At 43.1% G+C, this 19,378-nt stretch overlaps 1 protein-coding gene across 2 annotated transcripts in view; it reads right to left on the reverse strand.

The window, feature by feature from the left end:
• LOC100076621 (transmembrane protein 132B) overlaps positions 1-19,378 on the reverse strand; it is a 503,774-nt gene that overhangs the window by 326,549 nt on the left and 157,847 nt on the right. For both annotated transcript variants that reach the window (XM_029054864.1, XM_029054855.2), the window contains exon 2: positions 14,214-15,108. In XM_029054864.1, coding sequence (XP_028910697.1) covers positions 14,214-15,108 — 895 coding nt within the window. The remainder of the gene's footprint in view (positions 1-14,213; positions 15,109-19,378) is intronic.

The following is a 19,378-nucleotide window of genomic DNA, read 5'->3' on the forward strand; positions in this document are numbered from 1 at the left end:
TACCCGAGCGCTTAGAACAGTGCTCTGCACATAGTAAGCACTTAACAAATACCAACATTAATATTATTATTACAGACTCTGTACTATACCCAACTTAGCCATTTTTATAACTACTGTTACTTTCCAAAGACCCTACAGGGTCTATAGGGGATGCCCCCCTCCCCTTCTAAACGTTCCCCTTCATCTGAGAAGGAGCATGGCCCAGTGGAAAGAGCAGGGTCGTGGGAGTCAGAGGTCCTGAGTTCTAATTCCAGTTCTGCCACATACATGCTGTGTGACCTTGGGCAAGTCACTTAACCTCTCTGTGTCTCAATTTCCTCATCTGCAAAATGGGGATTCAATACCTGTTCTCCCTGCTACTTAGACCGTGAGTCGCATGTGGGACCTGATTATCTCCTATCTACCCCAGGATAGAAAGAACATCGATTTTTTTGAAATGTGATGTTGGAGAAGGCTTTTGCGAATACCACGGACGGCCCGAAAGACAAAACAAATGGATTTTAGAGCAAATTAAACCAAAGTGGTCTTTGGAAGGCCAAGTGATTCAACAGATTAGCATATTTTGGACACATAATCAGGAGGACTAATTCTCTGGAGAAGACACTAATGCTAGGAAAAGTCCAGGGAAAATGTGGAAGAGGCAGACCAGCAGCTAGATACATAGAGACCATAACAACGATAACGGAAGAACCATTAGAAAAGTTGCAGATTATGGCAGAGGACGGGATGTACTGGAGAAAGTATAGCCTTGGAGTCGCCACGAATCGGAAATGACTCGATGGCACTTAATAATAATAAACCCCAGAGCTTAGTAGAGTGCTTAGCTAATAGTAAGTCCTTAACAAATGAATTGTTAATATTAGTAGTAGTAGTAGTATATGTTGGTCAGGTCTAACACACTTTTCAAAAATAAAAGTTTTCATTTGAGACCTCAGTGGATTTTCTCCCTGAAAATATGATCTCCTTTAACTCCAAAAGGAAGGACATTAATAATAATAATAATAATAATGTTGGTATTTGTTAAGCACTTACTATGTGCAGAGCACTGTTGGAAGCGCTGGGGGAGATACAGGGTAACCAGGTTGTCCCTCATGAGGCTCACAGTTAATCCGCATTTTACAGATGAGGTAACTGAGGCACAGAGAAGTTAAGTGACTTGCCCACAGTCACCCAGCTGACAAGTGGCAGAGTCAGGATTTGAACTCATAACCTCTGACTCCCAAGCCCAGGCTCTTTCCACTGCGCCACGCTACTACGATTCCATTCCCTGTTCAGGACAGCTAACTAAAGCCACTCTGGCTGAGACCACTCTGCCACAAATGGGGTAGGAAAGAGTGTAACGGGAGGCTTCCTTACCTAATGAAGAACTGGATTCAGATTTATTCAGTTCCCTCATTGGCTGGCTGGCGTCACACAAGAGGCATCCAAAATTCTGTCGAAAGATTTCCCTTTCTCAGTTCCCTGGTGGTAGAAGAATCTAAGGGCACGCACTCTGCTGACAGCCAGCAGATGTTCTAGCTGCAATGTGCTCCCAGTACTGGGGTTTTTTCTAACTTTTCCTTTTACATCATAGGCTTGGTGAAAATGAGAGATAGTAATAGAGCTCTGCTACCTAGAGGCATCAAAACTTTACCTCGTATTCCTCCTCTTCTACCTTACTCTATATGTTATTAAGCACTTAAGCTGTTCCGGAAAGAAAAGACTCAGACTTTTCTACAAATATCCAGCTCTTAGAACAGTGCCTGGCACATGGTAAGTGCTTAACAAATACCATAATTATTATTATTATCATCACAGTTCTGTAAAATACAAAGCTTTCACATTTTCAAGGCATGTTTTCCCTTCTGTATGCAAACTCCAAGATTATTTACTAGCAAAATAATTTTGTAAATGAAAGAAATAGAATCAGTTAATCCTAAACTGCTAACTACTATGAGAGTTTATCTAGACCATTCCTCATTACCCTATTTATTTCGTTAATGAGGTGTTCATCCCCTTGATTCTATTTATCGTGATTATGTTGTCTTGTTTTTGTCCGTCTGTCTCCCCCGATTAGACTGTGAGCCCGTCACTGGGCAGGGATTGTCTCTATCTGTTGCCGAATTGTACATTCCAAGTGCTTAGTATAGTGCTCTGCACATAGTAAGTGCTCAATAAATACTATTGAATGAATGAATAATAAATTTAATATTTATTAAGTGCCCACTTGATACAATACACTATACTAAGCACTTGAGAAGTACAAAAAGAAATGACATTTCCTGCACATAAAGAGCTCTAATGGGGGAGATAGACATAAAAATTTTTGTAACTAGAGTCATCCAGATAAATGATTGAATACATGACTGAATAAACTGATGCACATAGGTTATTATCAATAATAATAATAATATTTGTGGTATTTAAGTGCTTACTAGATGCCAGGCACTGTACTAAGCGCTGGGGTGGATACAAATGAATTGGGCTGGACACGGTCCCTGTCCCACATGGAGCTCACAGTCTTCATCTTCATTTTATAGATGAGGTAACTGAGGCACAGGGAAGTGAAGTGACTTTCCCAAGGACACACAACAGACAACTGGCTGACCCCAAATTAGATATCAGGTCTTTCTGACTTCCAGGCCAGTACTTTATTCATTCATTCAATTGTATTTACTGAGCGTGCGCTTACCGTGTGCACAGCACTGTACTAAGTGCTTGAGAAAGTACAATACAACAACAAACAGGCATATTTCCTGCCCATTTGTCCGTGGTGTGACCTTAACTTCTCTGTGCCTCCGTTACCTTGGCTGTAAAATGAGGATTAAGAATGTAAGTCCCATTTGGGACAAGGAATGTGTCCAACCTGATTAGCCTGTACCCCAGTGCTTAGTATAGTGAACATGGCATGTAGTAAGCACTCAACAAATGTCATTTTAAAAAAAATGTGTCAAGCAGTATTCTAAGCACTTGGCTAAATACAAGCTAATCAGGTCGGACATATCCCCCATCCCACATGAGGTTCGCAGTCTAAGTAGAAGGGAGACAGGCAAACTGAATCCCCACATTTTATAAAGTCCCACCAAGTAGCTATTTGGTAAAAAACTTTAGAGGACATTTTCTTCTTATTATTACTTTAACAAATACCACCATTATTATTATCATCATTATAGGATATTTTATTAGTATTTTTATCAGTCATAACTGTATTTGGCATTAAGTCTTCAGTGGCACACGTCATAATTACTCATTTAGTTCTTGGAAATTAATCAATGGACCTTTTATATTCAGAGTTCATCCGCCTCCCTCTTGCATGTATTTTACATAAATTATGTTAATTTGATTTTGCGGCTTTACCTTCTGCCCTAATTCATTGAGAGTAGAGACCCAAACTGTCTAGTAATTATCATAATATCGAACTTCACACTGTATTTATCCAATAGGACACACTGCGTCTCATATTAATGCCTGTCTTCCCGTCTCGACTGTAAATTCATTAACAGCAAGGAACGTGTCTGCTAATTCGGTTGTATTGTATTCCTCCAAGTGCTTAGTTCATAGCTCTGCACGTAGTAAGTGCTCAAAAAATACAATCGATTGACCGATGTACAAAAGTTCTGAGGATAGATACAAATCAAAAAGCAGTGTGACCTAGTGGATAGACAACGGGCCTGTGAGATAGAGGTCCTGGGTTCTAATCTCAGCTGCAGCACTTGTCTACTGTCCTTGGGCAGGTCACTTAACTTGTCTGTATGTCAGTTACCTCAAATGTAGAATGGGGATTAAGACTGTGAGCCCCAAGTGGGATATGGACTCTGTCCCATCTGATTAGCTTGTATCTACCCAGCACTTGTTACAGTGCCTGGCACACAGTAAATGCTTTACAAATACCATAAAATAAAAAACAACCAGAAAAATGTCCATATGTGCTAGGGTTGGCTGAAGGACTGATATATCTTAGGGGGCTAGAAAATGTAAGCAGGAAGGCTTCTTGGAGAAGGTACGATTTTAGCAGGGCTTTGAATGCGAAGAACACTGTGAAGGGTCAGATTTGGGAAAGGGGGGAATTTCAGTTGGGGAAACAATGTGAGTGAAGGGACAGAGATGGGATAGTTATGAGTGAGAAAGAAATAGAAGGTTGGCTTGGGAAGAATGAAGAAAGCGTGCCAGGCAATAGCTAGAGGAAGAGAGCAGAGGGGCAAGGTGGTGCAAATTGGATGGTCTTGACGCCTTTTGGGAATTCTCTTTATTTGATACTGAGGGACACAGAAAGCCAATGGAGGGTTTTGAGGAGTGAGATATGTGACAAAACAATGCTTCGTGAAGATGTTCCATGCACTGATGTGCAGTGCAGACAGGAGTGGGGTGAGGCTGGTGGAAGGGAGACCAGCAGTGAAGCTGACATGATAGTCTAGCCGTAATCTGACTTGAGCTTGAACCAGAGTTGAAGTTGTTCAGGTGGACAAGAACCCACCACCATCGAAGGAGTTGAGAATTGTTCCTTTTCTTCAAAGAACTCCGGGGAAGATTTCTCAAACTCTCTTAAGAACTCATTCCTCTATTTCCCAACTTTTCCTTTTGGGATGATCTTCCTCACATCAAATGCAAATGACAGCTCCTACGATAAGAAGCAGTATGGTCTAGTGGAAAGAGCATTGTTCCGGGAGTTAGAGGACCTGAGTTAATAATAATGTTGGTATTTGTTAAGCGCTTACTATGTGCCGAGCACTGTTCTAAGCGCTGGGGTAGACACAGGGGAATCAGGTTGTCCCACGTGGGGCTCACAGTCTTAATCCCCATTTTACAGATGAGGGAACTGAGGCACCGAGAAGTTCTGATCCCAGCTCCATTACATGCCAGCTGGGTGACTCTGGAAAAGTTGCTTAACTTCTCTGGGCCTCTGGTTCTCATCTGTCAAATGGGGATTCAATTTCTGTTCTCCCTTCTACTTAGACTGTGTTCCCCATGTGGGACAGGGACTGTGCCCAATCCAATAAATTTGTTTCTTTCCCAGCACTTGGAACAGTGCTTGACACACACTAAGCGCTTGAAAAATACCATAACTATTGTTCCTTTCCTAAGAGAAATCAGTGGAAATTAAACCTCAGCTCACTACTGCACAACACAAATGGACATATTTAAAATAAAGAAGTCCATCTGCAAATGTATCTCACTTGAAAAATGTGGCTTTCAATGGAGTCTGGCAAGTTGCTTGACAGTCACTGGGTTCACCTGGTTCCTGGGATCCCTGATTTTGCTTACTGTCCCTGAGAAAAAAAAAAAGAGGGGGGTAATAGACCCCGCTCACTTTCCAGGATGGTTTGACCCAAAAATATCTGGAGTAGTTAAAAGAGAAGTCTGCCTACCTCCACTGGTGGAATCACTGTTGAGTTGTACATTCTGCTCATTGGCAACCACCACTAAGTCACCTATGAAATCACAGCTTTACATTGCATCTCTTAAGACAAACCTTCAGAGACCCACAGCTATAGTATCTGGGATGTGAAGACCTGCACTGATGATTCCCAACCCCAGAGCTATTTCTAATAATAATATTAAATAAACTAAAGTATAAAATAATAATATTTCTCATGCCAAACTTCACCCCAGTCTTATCCTTGACCGGTCCTTGCTGTCTTAGACAGTGTACCATGTTCAGTTACGGGAAGCAGCGTAACGTAGTGGATAGAGCACAGACCTGGGAATCGGAAGGTCATGGGTTCTAATCCCAACTCCACCACTTGCCTGCTGTGTGGCCTTGATCAAGTCACTTCACTTCTCTGTGCCTCAGTTACCTCATCTATAAAAATGAGGATTGACACTGTGAGCCCCAAGTGAGACAGAGACTGTGTCCAAAACGGATTTGCTTGTATCTATCTCACAGCTTAGTAAAGTGCCTGACACATAGTAAGCGCTTAGCAAATACCATAATTTCCAAGGAGCTGTCTCTTAGATCTTCTCTCTCTCGCTCTCTCTCTCTCTCTCTCTCTCTCTCTCTCCCTCTTCAGTCGGATCCTGAGACTCCCTTAGACTGAGCCCCATGTGGGATAGAGATTGGGTCCAACTTGATTATCTGTATCGACCCCAGCACTTAGTACAGTGATTAGGACATGATGAGCACTCAACAAATACCAAAATTATTACTCAGAATGTAATTCAGCTGCCCCCTTGGCTCTGATCCTCACCTCCTTACATATTCAAACAAAACACCAAAGCAAAACCAGTTGTCAGCAGAAAATGGCCCAAGGTTGTCAAACTGAGAGTCAGGTGGGGATAGAGAAGAGATGCCAGCAAGTGGAATGGGAATAAGAAAATCAAGTTACTTAAAAATGTAAAGTCTCCATCCATTACTGTTAACATGGCAGAGTTAGTTTCAAGCAGGATATGGGTCTTGGCACCTTCCACCTAACCCAAGAGGGCTGTTTTTATTCAGATACCTGTCATCTTCTGATGAAAGCAATCCAAGTTTTCAACAACATAGACAATAGATTTTTAGCGCTTTCTGTTCTTTTAGGCTTTTATGTGACATAAATCTGTGTGTTCCAAATTGCAAACTTGGAGAAGTCTCCCAGGGAGAAGGCTGTGCGGTTTGGAGTACCCCCCCCAGTTTTTACATTTTAAAAATGGGAATTTTTCAATTTGTTGAAATAGCATTAAACATATTCATAGGCAGCCTCTTAGTATTTTATTAATTTACATCCTATATACTGCCAATTTGGGGCCTGACTTTTCTTTTCCACTTTAATCCTATTTGCATGGACAAAGTCGGGTCTGGAGACTTTCAAGGGCTTCATGCCACAGGGTGCCACAGATCTTTCATAGTACAGTCATCTGCAGACAGTAAGTGCTCAATAAATGTGATTGATTGATTAACAATGATTTCTCAGGACAATTTTACTGTCCTCTAACTTTCTCCACCTTAATAGAGATTCAGTTAACTGTCACTACCTGATATTGTTTCTGTTAATACCTTTCCCGTTAGCAAATGATAGATAAGGGACAACAATTTCATATATGTTTTTTTTTTATTTGCAATAATGTGGAATGGAGAAGAATACAGAACCACTAGATAGCAGCAAGACTTTGCAATAGCAATCACCATTTGGATATCTGGGATGTATTCAAACCTGGTTGACCCCCGCCCCCGTTTTCCCATCACTGTAGACAACACCACTATTCTCCCTATCTCATCTTTAAGCTTAACTCATCTTTCTCATTCAACCTGCCACCAAATCCTGTCTACCTTCACAATATCACTAAAATCTGCCCTTTTTTTCTCCAACCAAACTTACAACGCTGAACCAAAAACTTATAATATCCTGCCTCGACCACCATATCAGCCTCCATGTAGGCCTCTATTCCTCCTGTCACCCTCCACTCCCATCCATACATCACACTGCTACCCTGATAATTTTTTCCAAATAACAGTTCAGTCCACATCATCCCACTCCTTAAGAACCTCCAGTGGTTGCCCATTCACCTTGGGATTAAACAGAAACTACTTTCCACCCACTTCAAAGCCCTCAATGAGCTCAATTCCTCCTATTTTACCTCACTGACTTCCTACTGCAACTCACTTCATTCCTCCAGTGTCAATCTGACTGTACTTCGGTCTCATGTACCTCACCACCGAACCCTTGCTTATACCCTCCTTCTGGTCTGGAACTCCCTCCCCCTTCATATACAAATCAAGACCATCACTCTCCCACCTTCAAAGTCTTATTAAAAATCACAACTCCTCCAAGAGACCTTCCCCAACGAAGTCTTCATTTCTCCTACTCAGTCTCGCTTCTGTGATGCTTTACTGTACTCTTTGAGCACTTGATATTCACCCCATCCTCAGTCCCACAGTACATATATAAATATCAGTAATTAATTTTGTTGTCCCTCCCCCTTTAGACTGTAAGTTTCCGGTGAGTAGGGAATGTGTCTACCGACACTATTGTTTTGTACTCTCTCATGTGCTTAGTAAAGTGCTGCGAAAACATTAAGTGCCGAATAAATTACACTGATTTGACTGACTGATTGACTCACGGGAAGACCAGAAGTTCATCATCAGATCAAAAGTGGTAAATCATTTCTGATGAAATGAAAAAAATTGGCCAAATTTTGAAAAATTCCATAACAGTCTGCCTTCATTATCTTCTAAATCAATCAATTCCATAATTCTTGTGATTTTGACCAGTAGGCTTTGTATAGAATACAAAGAGCAGGGAAACAGCATGGCCTGTTGGAAAGGACCCAGGCCTGGGAGTCAGAGAACCTGGGTTCTAATACTGGCTCTACCATCTGCCTGTTGTGCGATCTGGGTAGGTCACTTCACTGCTCTCTGCCTCAGTTCTTCATCTGTAAAATGGCAATGCAGTAACCCTTCTCCCTCCTACCTGGAATCTGAGCTCCCCCTGGGACAGGTTCTGAGCCCAGCTTGATAAACTTGTATCTACACTTGTAAATCAATGCTTGACATATAATAAGTGCTCAACAAATGCCGTGATTATTACTATCATTATATGTACGTGGGGAAAAAAAATCCAGGTAAGACTGCAGAGGAGGAAATTATTCTAATAATGCCACAGTCAAATGAAGTTGATGAAAGCCAGAATTTGTCTTGCTTGGTTCTAATCCCAGCTCCACCATTTGCCTACTGCGTGACTTTAGGCAAGTGATTTAACTTCTCTCCTCCTCAGTTTCCTCATCTGTAACATGGGAATGCAATTTCTGTTCTCCCTCCTACACTATGAGCCCCATTTGCGAATGAGACTGTGTCTGATCTGACTGCACTATACCTACCCCAGTACTTAGGAGCATTCGGTACATAGGAAGCATTTAACAAATAGCACAATTGTTATTATTTGCACACCTGGATTCCTCACCTATCTGAAAGACATTTCCTGGTCCCCATCCAGGAGTTGGGTTTTGTTCCAATTTCAAATCTAAGAATCCTAGGACCGGTCTATTGTCCTTCTTCCCTGAATATAGAGCATATTTGAGATAGTGAACAAAGGTTTTTGAGTCTTGGCACATAATAATAATAATAATAATAATAATAATAATGGTTTTTGTTAAGTGCTTACTAAATGCCAGGCACTATACTAAGCGCTGGGATGGATACAAGCAAATCGGGTTCGACACAGTCCCTTGACCCATGGGAGGCTCACAGTCTCGATCCCCATTTTACAGATGAGGGAACTGGGACACAGAGAAGTGAAGTGACTTGCCCAAGGGCACATAGCAGACTCAATACCCCCTCTAGACTGTAAGCTCACTGTGGGCAGGGAATGTGTCTGCTGTATTGCTATAGTGTACTCTCCCAAGTGCTTAGCACAGTGTTCTGCACACAATAAGCATTCAATAAATATGACTGACTGACATTGACTCAGTGAGGGCATGATGGGCAGTAGTGCTGAGTTGGGTATGAGGTTGTCTCAGATTAAGCCACCATTCACTTGGTGTGACTTCGTGCTCCCTGGTAAACTTGAATGGGGACTTGTGTTAGAACCCAGTCACCTTTTTTAATATTATTTTTATCATTATTATTATATAGGAATGGTGGGTGTTTAAGAGCCTATTAATAATAATAATAATGTTGGTATTTGTTAAGCGCTTACTATGTGCAGAGCACTGTTATAAGCGCTGGGGTAAACACAGGGGAATCAGGTTGTCCCACGTGGGGCTCACAGTCTTAATCCGCATTTTACAGATGAGGGAACTGAGGCACAGAGAAGTTAAGTGACTTGCCCACAGTCACGCAGCTGACAAGTGGCAGAGCTGGGATTCGAACTCATGAGCCCTGACTCCAAAGCCCGTGCTCTTTCCACTGCGCCACGCTATTATGTACTAAGCATTGTGGCAGGTGCAATACAATCATATCAGACACAGTCTCTGTCCCACACAAGGCTCAGAGTCCAAGGGGGAGGGAGAAGAGGTATTCGATCTTCACTTTACAGATAAAGAAAGTGAAGCATAGGGAAGCCAAATGACTCGTCCAAGGTCTCACAACAGGCAAAGTGGTGCAGATGGAATCAGAACTCCAGGTTCATCTGACTCTCCATCATGTGTTCGTTCCACTATGACATCCTGCTTCTCCCTTTCTCCCTTCTTCTTCTTCCCCTTTCCTCTTCACATCTTCCTTGCCTCAATTATTGCTTGAATAACATTTCCTACACTACTCCTGTCTCTTCCACTGAGCATCTCATTAGAGTGCAAATTCCTTAAGAGCAGATAATGTGTCTATTCACTCTAGTGTATTCTCCCAAGCACTGAGTACTGCGTTCTGCACAAAGTAATTCATTCAAGGGTATGTACTGAGAGCTTACTGTGTGCAAAGCACTGTACTAAGCACTTGGGAGAGTACAGTATAACAACTGACATATTCCTGCCCACAAAGAGCTCAGAGTCTAGAGGGGGAGACAGACATTAATCAAAATAAATAAATAAATTGTATTTGTATACAGATAGTAATTAATGGGATTTATTAAGTGTTTACTACGTGCAGAGCACTGTACTAAACCCTTGGGAGAGTACAACAGAGTAGGTAGACACGATCCCCGCACCCAAGGAGTTTACCGTCTAATGGAGGAGCTTACATTTTAGGGGAAGCCCTCAATAAATTGAATGAATTGCTAGATCTGATCAAACAAAAACCCATTTTGTTCTTAATTTAAGCCAATTAGCTTGCCTTAGAGCTTGCCTTTTGGCTATTATGTAGAAAGAATTGAAATAAAATTTCAGATTTAAGTCAACCTCCTCTGGATTTATGGCTTTTAGATTAATGTGGCCACCCTACACATTACTCTCTGAGAAGTGGGTCTGGCTTCCCATAGTTCAATTAAGGGATAATCTCTATTGTCTGTTATGTAGTATACAATGTCACATATGACTGCTGAGATTGATTAACGGCTGAAGCCAAGGAGGGGCATTTAATCAAGCTCGACATCCATCTAGCGCAAGGGTACTACCAAGCCACAGCAATTCTGCCCTACATACTCCCAACAGCAGATGAAAATACAAGCCCCAAACTTCTCCTTCTTGCCCAAGTTGTACTTCTCAGGTTTCAGACTTCCCAGTAACATCACCCTTGTAGATATTAGGGTACTTCTAGAAGTGAGTAGCCACGTTTTTAGAGTTCACTGGTCTAGAATTAAAGAATGGTCAGGATCTAAGTAATAATAAGAAGAACTGTGATATTTGCTAAATACTTTATTAGCTACCAAGCACTGTACTAAGGACAATATCATCATTGTGGACATGGTCCCTGACCCTCATGGGACATTTGGTATAAAGGGGAAGGATAAAAGGTATTTAATCTCCCTTTTACACGTGAGGAAACTGAGGCTCAGCCAAGTTAATTAACTAACCAAGAAACACAACAGCAAACGGCAGAGTCGGGATTAGATTCCAGCCGCCCGCCAAACCTTTGGGGAAAAAAAACAGTATTGTTTTAAGTGCTTACCCTGTGCCAGGACCTGAATTTAATGTTGGGGTAGATAATTGGGTTGGATACAGTCCCTGTCCCACACAGGGCTCACAGCCCTAATCTCCATTTTGCAGATGAGGCACAGAGAAGTTAAATGACTTTCCCAAGGTCACACAACAGAAAAACGATGCAGTCTGGATTAGAACCCAGGTCCTCTGGCTCCCAGGCCTGGGCTCTTTACACCAGGTCATTCTGCTTCCTTCAGCCTTGCCCAGTTTTAATCAGATTAATAATCAGGCCAAAGGGTGCCTTTGGAAATCATTCACACTGTGAATTTTCCACAGGAATAACTCCAGGGCAAAGTTCCTTAGAAAAATTAAAAAAATAAAGTCCAAGATTTTTGAGCTTTCTTGAAACTGGTTCAAAAGAGTAAAAGTCTCCAAGCAAACTTTTCCCTATCTCCCATCCCCTTCCAACTCAAATTGCTGAAAATGTATGCAGTGTTAGGTTTAGATGCTAATATTTAACCTGAATCTAATTTAGGGGTAGAGAATAACAAATTCAATTTTCCTTGAATTGGCACCTCACAATATGCAATCAGAAAGAGCTATGTGACACCTGAAAATTTTATACATCTATTCCTTTGCAATGAACTCATAACAATATGTATCAGTGAAATCCTGAGAATACTTCGGAGTTTGATATTGTGCCTCATCTGAGCCAGAATGGAATGCATTCCTTTCCATTTATACATGATGTGATTAAAACAGACAATCAGTTATGGTGGGAAACAACAGATTCCCCAAGGCCAAAATATTCACTTCAATGCATTTTCCTCCAGCTATGAAACAAAGAGCCTTTATATACCCACTTCATATCTCTTTGGGGCTTTTACAGACATCACTTCAATGGTATGAAAATGGGAAAGCTGGTAAGCAAAGTTAGCAAAATTGAATGGGTAAGATTTAGAAATCTCATTTCCCAAAGTATAATTTTCCACAGCTTCCAGAACTTTACTTGAATAAATTCCCTCGTAGGCAAAGATGGGATAATATTACTGAAATATCCAAGGCAATCATTTCCACTAGGCTTAGCAGTCACTGGAGAGTTAGGAACTGGTATCCCACCTCTTTAAATTCAGAATCATCTTAGCATTTTAAAACCAAGAAGCAAACTTCCAACAGACTTGTTTCAGTGGAACGTGACCCACCTTTGATTTCTGCATCAGACTTTTCTATGCAACTGAGCCACACACCCTTCTTTGGGATTGAAACAACTACATCTAAGATTTAAGGGGATGTCTTTCAATGAGCACAGATCTTAAGCCCACAGGTTAATATCACCACCCCATCTACTGGACCCTCCACAGTAAGCTTACCCGCCATTCAATGCTCTATTTTTTTTAGTGGTATTTATTAAGTGCTTCCAATGTCCCAGGCCTGGGGTAGATACAAGATAAACAGGATGAATACAGTCCCCGTCCCATGTGGGGCTCACATTCTCAATCCCCATTTTACAATCGAGGTAACTGAGGCCCAGAGAAGTTAAGGAGCTTGCCCGAGGTCACACCGAAGACAAGTGGCAGAGTCGTGCTTAGGACCCAGGTCCTCTGACTCCCAGACCCATGCTCTTTTCACTGATCATGCTGCTTCTCATTTCTGACTTTCTTTCTTTAGTGAACCTTCCTTTCGTGAACCCAATCATTTAATTGTATTTGTTGAGCGCTTACTGTGTGCACAGCACTGAATTAAGCTCTTGGGAGGGTACACCACAACAAAGTTGTTCCCTGCCCACAGTGAACTTAACCCAAAATCAGTCCCTCTTTGGAGTGATCCAACCCAACCCCGTTTCTCAGACTCCAGATCCTATCCACACCCAGGTGAAGGGGACCCTGAGCTCAAGCAGGGGGGCAAAGAGAGTCATTCATTCATTCAAATGTAGTTATTGAGGGCTTCCTGAGTGCAGAGCACTGTACTAAGTGCTTGGAAAGTACAATTCAGCAACAAATAGAGACAATCCCTATCCAACAACGGGCTCACAGTCTAGAAGACTGAGGAGTCCAGACCTGCATCCCCCCCTGCCATTCCTCTTCTCAGAGTCCTCATATGCAGGATCTACACGTTCCCAGTAACTGGGCCTCGGTTACCTCATCTGTAAAATGGGGATTAAGACTGTGAGCCCCATGTGGGACAACCTGCTTACCTTGTATCTACCCCAGCGCTTAGGACAGTGCCTGGCACACAGTAAGCACTTAACAAATACCATCATCATTATTATTATTAATATTATTCGCACCTCCTCAAAGCAAACCTCCCTGTGCCTCCGAGTAGATCACGGAGAGGTTAACGACCCAGCCACCCACATCCACAAGGCCAAATCCACAGAAAACCTGAATGAGCACCCTGGTACGCAATGAGCTCTGTTCTGATTAGGGTGGCTTTCTTTGGGTTTACCGGCGACTGCTTCCCTAACTGCTGTTATATGACATGTCCCAAGCAGTCGGGCCTGTTTTACATCAGAAAGTAAATGCCCATTACAGTTAAATCTGAAAGTCCTGGAAAAGGCCATTTTCAGTAAACACCATCGAAGCAGAACAGTCAGCAACTGCTTCGGGGGCTTCTCCCTGAGCTTTGACTAGGGAGAAATGGAAGAAGGAAACAGTGATGGTCTCCGCTGACAAGGGACTAAAGCATTCAGTGTCCCATAGTTTCAAGCTTCTTCCGTGTGAGACCACATGGAGTTTCTGGAGCAGAAAAGGCTCCTTTGGGAAAGCACCAGATAAATTTTCCACTCCCCTCGCCCAGCAACAGCAACGTACCTGAGGGTGAACCGCTGTGCAAGAGACCCACTGGTTAAGGCCACATAGAAGGTGACCGTGTCCCCTTCCCTGACTGGGCCGAGGGGGCACAAAACAGCAATATTTTCATCCAGTTTCACCAGAGATTGCTTTGTCGGGTCCCGAGTTGAATAGACGATAACGCTCCCGATGCGCTCCATGGCCGGGCTTGCCCCAGGGGCGCTCTCCTGCCCCAACTGGATGTTGTTTTCCCATTTGCCATCCTCAGGAGAGCACTCTCCCCCATCACTGGCTGGGCAGGCCTGATAAAACAGCTCCATGGGAGTGCCTGGTGCTGCCGTGCCCTCGTCCTCCAGCTCAAAATCCGGGCGCGGCGACTGGCTGCCAAGCCAGTCGGGCAACAGCTCCAGCTCCGCACGCACCAATCCCAAACTTCCCTTCAGCCGGCAGCTGGTCGTGGCTTCCCTCCCCTCCAGGAAAGCAAACATCCTGATGCAGGGCAGGCTCTCGACAGGGTCCGACTCCTCCCAGTCCATTCCCGTGATGTAAAACAGCGTCCTCACCTTGGGTCTGTCGGAGTAAATGGAGCTTTCCAGAATATGAGATTTTAATTTCCAGTTAAAAGTAAATTTTTCAGTAGGGCCAAATGGAGAAGATGACAACAATAGCTCTGGAGGAATTGTCTGCTGGACCAAAAAGGGCCCATAAGTAGCATTCAATACGGGCGGGCTCGTGGCTTTGTATATAAAGAATGATTCCACCCTGGACCACAAACTGGAATTCTTCATAATATCCTGGTTGGCTTCTTTAAGGAAGAAGGAAACCTCAGCATTAAAGATCTGGTAGTTCATGGGAAGATATGTGGGCAGGGAAGAGAATCTCTGTAAACTCTCCATTAGTCCTCGGCTCTCAGTCACTACAAAAGGAAAGGGAAAAAAGAGACAATGCTGATATTTAATGTGCATTTTTCCCTGTTTTCCTAAGCACAGGCAGGAAACTCCAGCCCAGAATATAACAAACCACCCACTAACCCAATCTGCTTTCCCTTCTAGTGGTGCCTAATAGTGGAAATCTTGGGAGGGATTGCATAAACCACTATAACAAGGATAATAATTCTAACACACACGTCTATAGAGTGGCAAAGATTAGATACTACTGATCGACTGATCTTAGTCCCCCGGCTAAGTAATTTTAGAAATCAAAAAGTCAAGGATAACTGAGGAACTGGGCTAAATCTCTCACAGTTTATCAGAAGCCTCAAACCCAAGTCAATTTCCTTTCCTATTACTATATGTGTCATTTTAGTATATGAGCACAGATACACAAGGCACCAGTAAACACCAGATGAATGGGTAATACTGTAGGATAATTCACTCTTACAGTGATGGGCAGGGCAATCTGTCAATTACTCATCTAGATTTTCCTCACCTGCTTTAATCCTGCCATCTCTTCGACTCAACAATATTTCTCCTTCCTAAGTAACTCCCATACCCATTGCCCCAGACAGCTGTTCCAAATGTTTAACTCCCTCCTCAAACTTCCTGTCTCCCTCCACCTCTTTCCTTTAATGACCAAGCTACATTCTTTATTAACAAAATTAAAACCATCAGGCGTAATTTCCCTAAACTCTCCCCCGCTCTCCTCCAGTCCCCACCTCCTCCTCTCCCAGTATTCCCAGCAGTAGCTCAAGAAGAGATCATTTTCTTCCTCTCAAAATCTACCCACCAGCCTGACCTCTCATCCCATCCCTGCATACCTTATTGAAACATTTGTTTTAACTTCCCTCCCTGACTGCCATTTTCAACTGCTTACTGTGGTGAACCCACAACAAATTGTCTTGTGAGTGACTGTTCGTGATCCCACAAACAACCACAAGGAAGAGACTGGCGAAGGCACTGGGACAGGTTATTGCTGGCCTGTGGAGGCGGAGCATGGAGGGAGGTGTGGCCTTCTCTCCCTGTTCTACCCAGTAATAGGCCCGGACCAATCAATGACTGTCAAGTAAAGCCCCATCGGTGATGCCTAGGAGAGATAAAAGGTGCTCATTTTTGAATCATGTTGAGACATACAGCAGCATGGGGTAAGATGGCAGATAGAGGCAACTGGACACAGAGAGCAACAGAAGGCAAAAGCACATTCTTTCTTGATTGCATTTTATTGAGCCCTTACTGTGTGCCCCAGACTGGTGTTGGGCCCTTGGTGGAGTGGAGTAAGTGAGAATGTGTGTATGTGTCACTCCTTGTACTAAACTAAAACTAAGTTAAAACTTATCTACAGTACCTTGGTGATCAAGGTGTGGTTTGAACTCTTACTATGTGTCACTGAGGCTCCCCCAGTCCAGGAAAAGTCCCGGTTGATACAACTAGGTGCTTTTAACACACTTTGCGAATGGCGTTTTTCCCATGGTTTCAAATACGTTCATTGCATCCCTTAGCCTTAAAAAAAAAAACAACCCTCCCTTGACTCCACAGTTCCCTCCAGTCATCACCCCATCTCCTGCCCTACCATTCCTCTCCATACTACTTGAGAGAGTTTTCTATACATCTTTCTCCACTTCGCTCCTTGATCCCTTACATTCTGGTTTCTTCCACTTTCACTCCACAGGAACCTCCCTCTATACACCAGCGACCTTCTTTTCTTCCAAGTCGATGGCTTTCATTTCCATCTTAATCCTCCTAGACCTCTTTAGCCACCTTCAACACTGCGGTCTACCCTCTCTCAATCTCACAGAGCCACCACAAAATTCAGTTCTCAGCCCCTTTCTATAATTCACGCTCCCTCTGACTCCTCCTTGAAGCTCTACCCTTTCCTTTCAAACTGTTACCAGGTTAATCCAATCACTTATCCTATACTGCCTTGATTACCGTATCAGCCTCCTTGCTGACCTTCCTGCCACCTGTCTCTCCCCACTCCAGTCCATATTTCACTCTGCTGTCAGGATCATTTTGCTACAAAACCAGCAGGGCATGTTACCTTACTCCTCAAGAAATTCCGGGCATTGCCCGGACACCTCCACATCAGATAGAAACTCCTAACCATTGGCTTTAAAACACTCGATCGGCTTGTCCTCTGCCGCTTCACCTCACTACACTCCTACTACAACCCAGCCTGCACAGTTACACTCTAATGTAAAACCTTCTCACTGTACCTCAAACTCATCTATCTCATCACCAACCTCTCGCCCAGTCCCACCTCTGGCCTGGAATACCCTGCCTCCTCATATCCGACAGACAATTACTCTACTCCTCTTCAGAGCCTTCTTGAAAGCACAATTCCTCCAAAAGTCTCTGACTAACCCCTCGTTTCCTCTTCTCCCACTCCCTCCACATCACTCTATTCAAACCCCCTCTCAGCCCCACAGCACTTACATACATATCTGTAATTTATTTATATTAATGCCCAGTCTCCCCCGCTACACTGTAAGCTTGTTGTGCACAGGGAATGTGTCAGTTTACTGTTATATTGTACTCTCCCAAGTGCTTAGTACAGTGCTCTGCACACAGTAAGTGCTCAATAAATATCATTGACCGACTGACTGACTCCCCTGCCTAGTTAGAGAAGCAGCATGGCTCAGTGGAAAGAGCACGGGCTTGGGAGTCAGAGGTCATGGGTTCGAATTCCAACTCTGCCACTTGTCAGCTGTGTGACTGTGGGCAAGTCACTTAAGTTCTCTGTGCCTCAATGACCTCATCTGTAAAATTGGGATTAAGACTGTGAGCCTCATGAAGGACAATCTGATTACGCTGTACCTACCCTAGTGCTTAGAAACTACTATTGAATGAACAGTGCTCTGCACATAGTAAGCGCTTAACAAATACCAACATCATTATTATTATTATTAGTGCCCACGTTTTAATAAAAGTAATTGTGGTATTTATTAAGTGCTTACTATGTGCCAGTCACTGTACTAAGCCATGGAGTAGATACAAGGTAATCGGCTTGGACTCGGTCCCTGTCCCATACAGAGCTTACTGTCTAAAGTCCCCATCTTACAGATGAGGTAACTGAGGCACAGAGAATACAGCAGACAAGTGGCAGAGATGGGATTAGAACCCTGGTCCTTCTGACTCCCAGGCTCATGCTCCAACCACCAGGCCATACTGCTTGTTGTGCTTTGTATTACTAGGGGGCATCTTTTTTCAAATAGCCAGCTGGCTGTAAAGATTTAAAAAAAAAAGATGTCTCAGTTTCCTGGCTGCCTCTAGTGATTTTTTTTTTATATATTATTTGGTCTTTTAAAAAATTCCACTCACTCTAATTTGCTCTTTGCTTAAATTGCCTTTTTTAGTAAGTACCTCCCTAAGTGGACCATTGTTGAACATTTCTGCCTTATATAGCAGAGGATAAACAGATGGCAATGTGTTCAGGAAACAATATCTTATCTTGCTTCTGGGTTGATCTGGTGGAGGCAGAAAAATGTTTCACCATTGATCATGGGGAAAATGTTCAATGGCATATGCTGGTGAGTTTTGCTCTAGTCACTAAAATGTTTTACCAGCTGTCATATTTAAAAGCAAGTCCACCTCCAGACTGGAAGCTCCTTAGGGGCAGGAAACATATCTCCCAACCCTTGTACTCTCCAAGTACGCTTTCAAACGTTTAGTATATTGTTCTGCATGCAGTGAGCGCGCAAATTCAATTGACTGATTGATGTGAAAGTAAAAAGAGAATGGGACTGGAAATCAGAGAACCTGGGTTCTAATCTCAGGTCCACCTGCTGCATGGACCCTGGCCGAAATCACTTGATTTCTCTCTGCCTCAGTTTCCTCATCCGTAAAATGGGAATTCAGTCCCTCTTTTCCCTTCCCCTTAGACTGTGAGCCCCGTGTCTGAGAGGGACTGTGTCCAACATGACTATCTTATACCTCCCCAAGCATTCAATACACAGTAAATGCTCAAATACGATTGACTGACTGACTGACACTCAGTACATGGCTTGACCCATAGTAGGTGCTTAACAAATATCACTATTATTCTTATTACTATCTCAGCAAAGGGAAGCAGTGTGGCTTATTGTTGGTATTTGTTAAGCACTTACTATGTGCAGAGCACTGTTCTAAGCGCTGGGGTAGATACAGGGTAATCAGGTTGTCCCACGTGGGGCTCACAGTTTTAATCCCCCTTTTACAGATGAGGGAACTGAGGCACAGAGAAGTGAAGTGACTTGCCCCAAGTCACACAGCTGA

Source organism: Ornithorhynchus anatinus, chromosome 2 (genome assembly GCF_004115215.2).
Source record: "Ornithorhynchus anatinus isolate Pmale09 chromosome 2, mOrnAna1.pri.v4, whole genome shotgun sequence".
In the NCBI taxonomy this organism is placed as follows: domain Eukaryota; kingdom Metazoa; phylum Chordata; class Mammalia; order Monotremata; family Ornithorhynchidae; genus Ornithorhynchus; species Ornithorhynchus anatinus.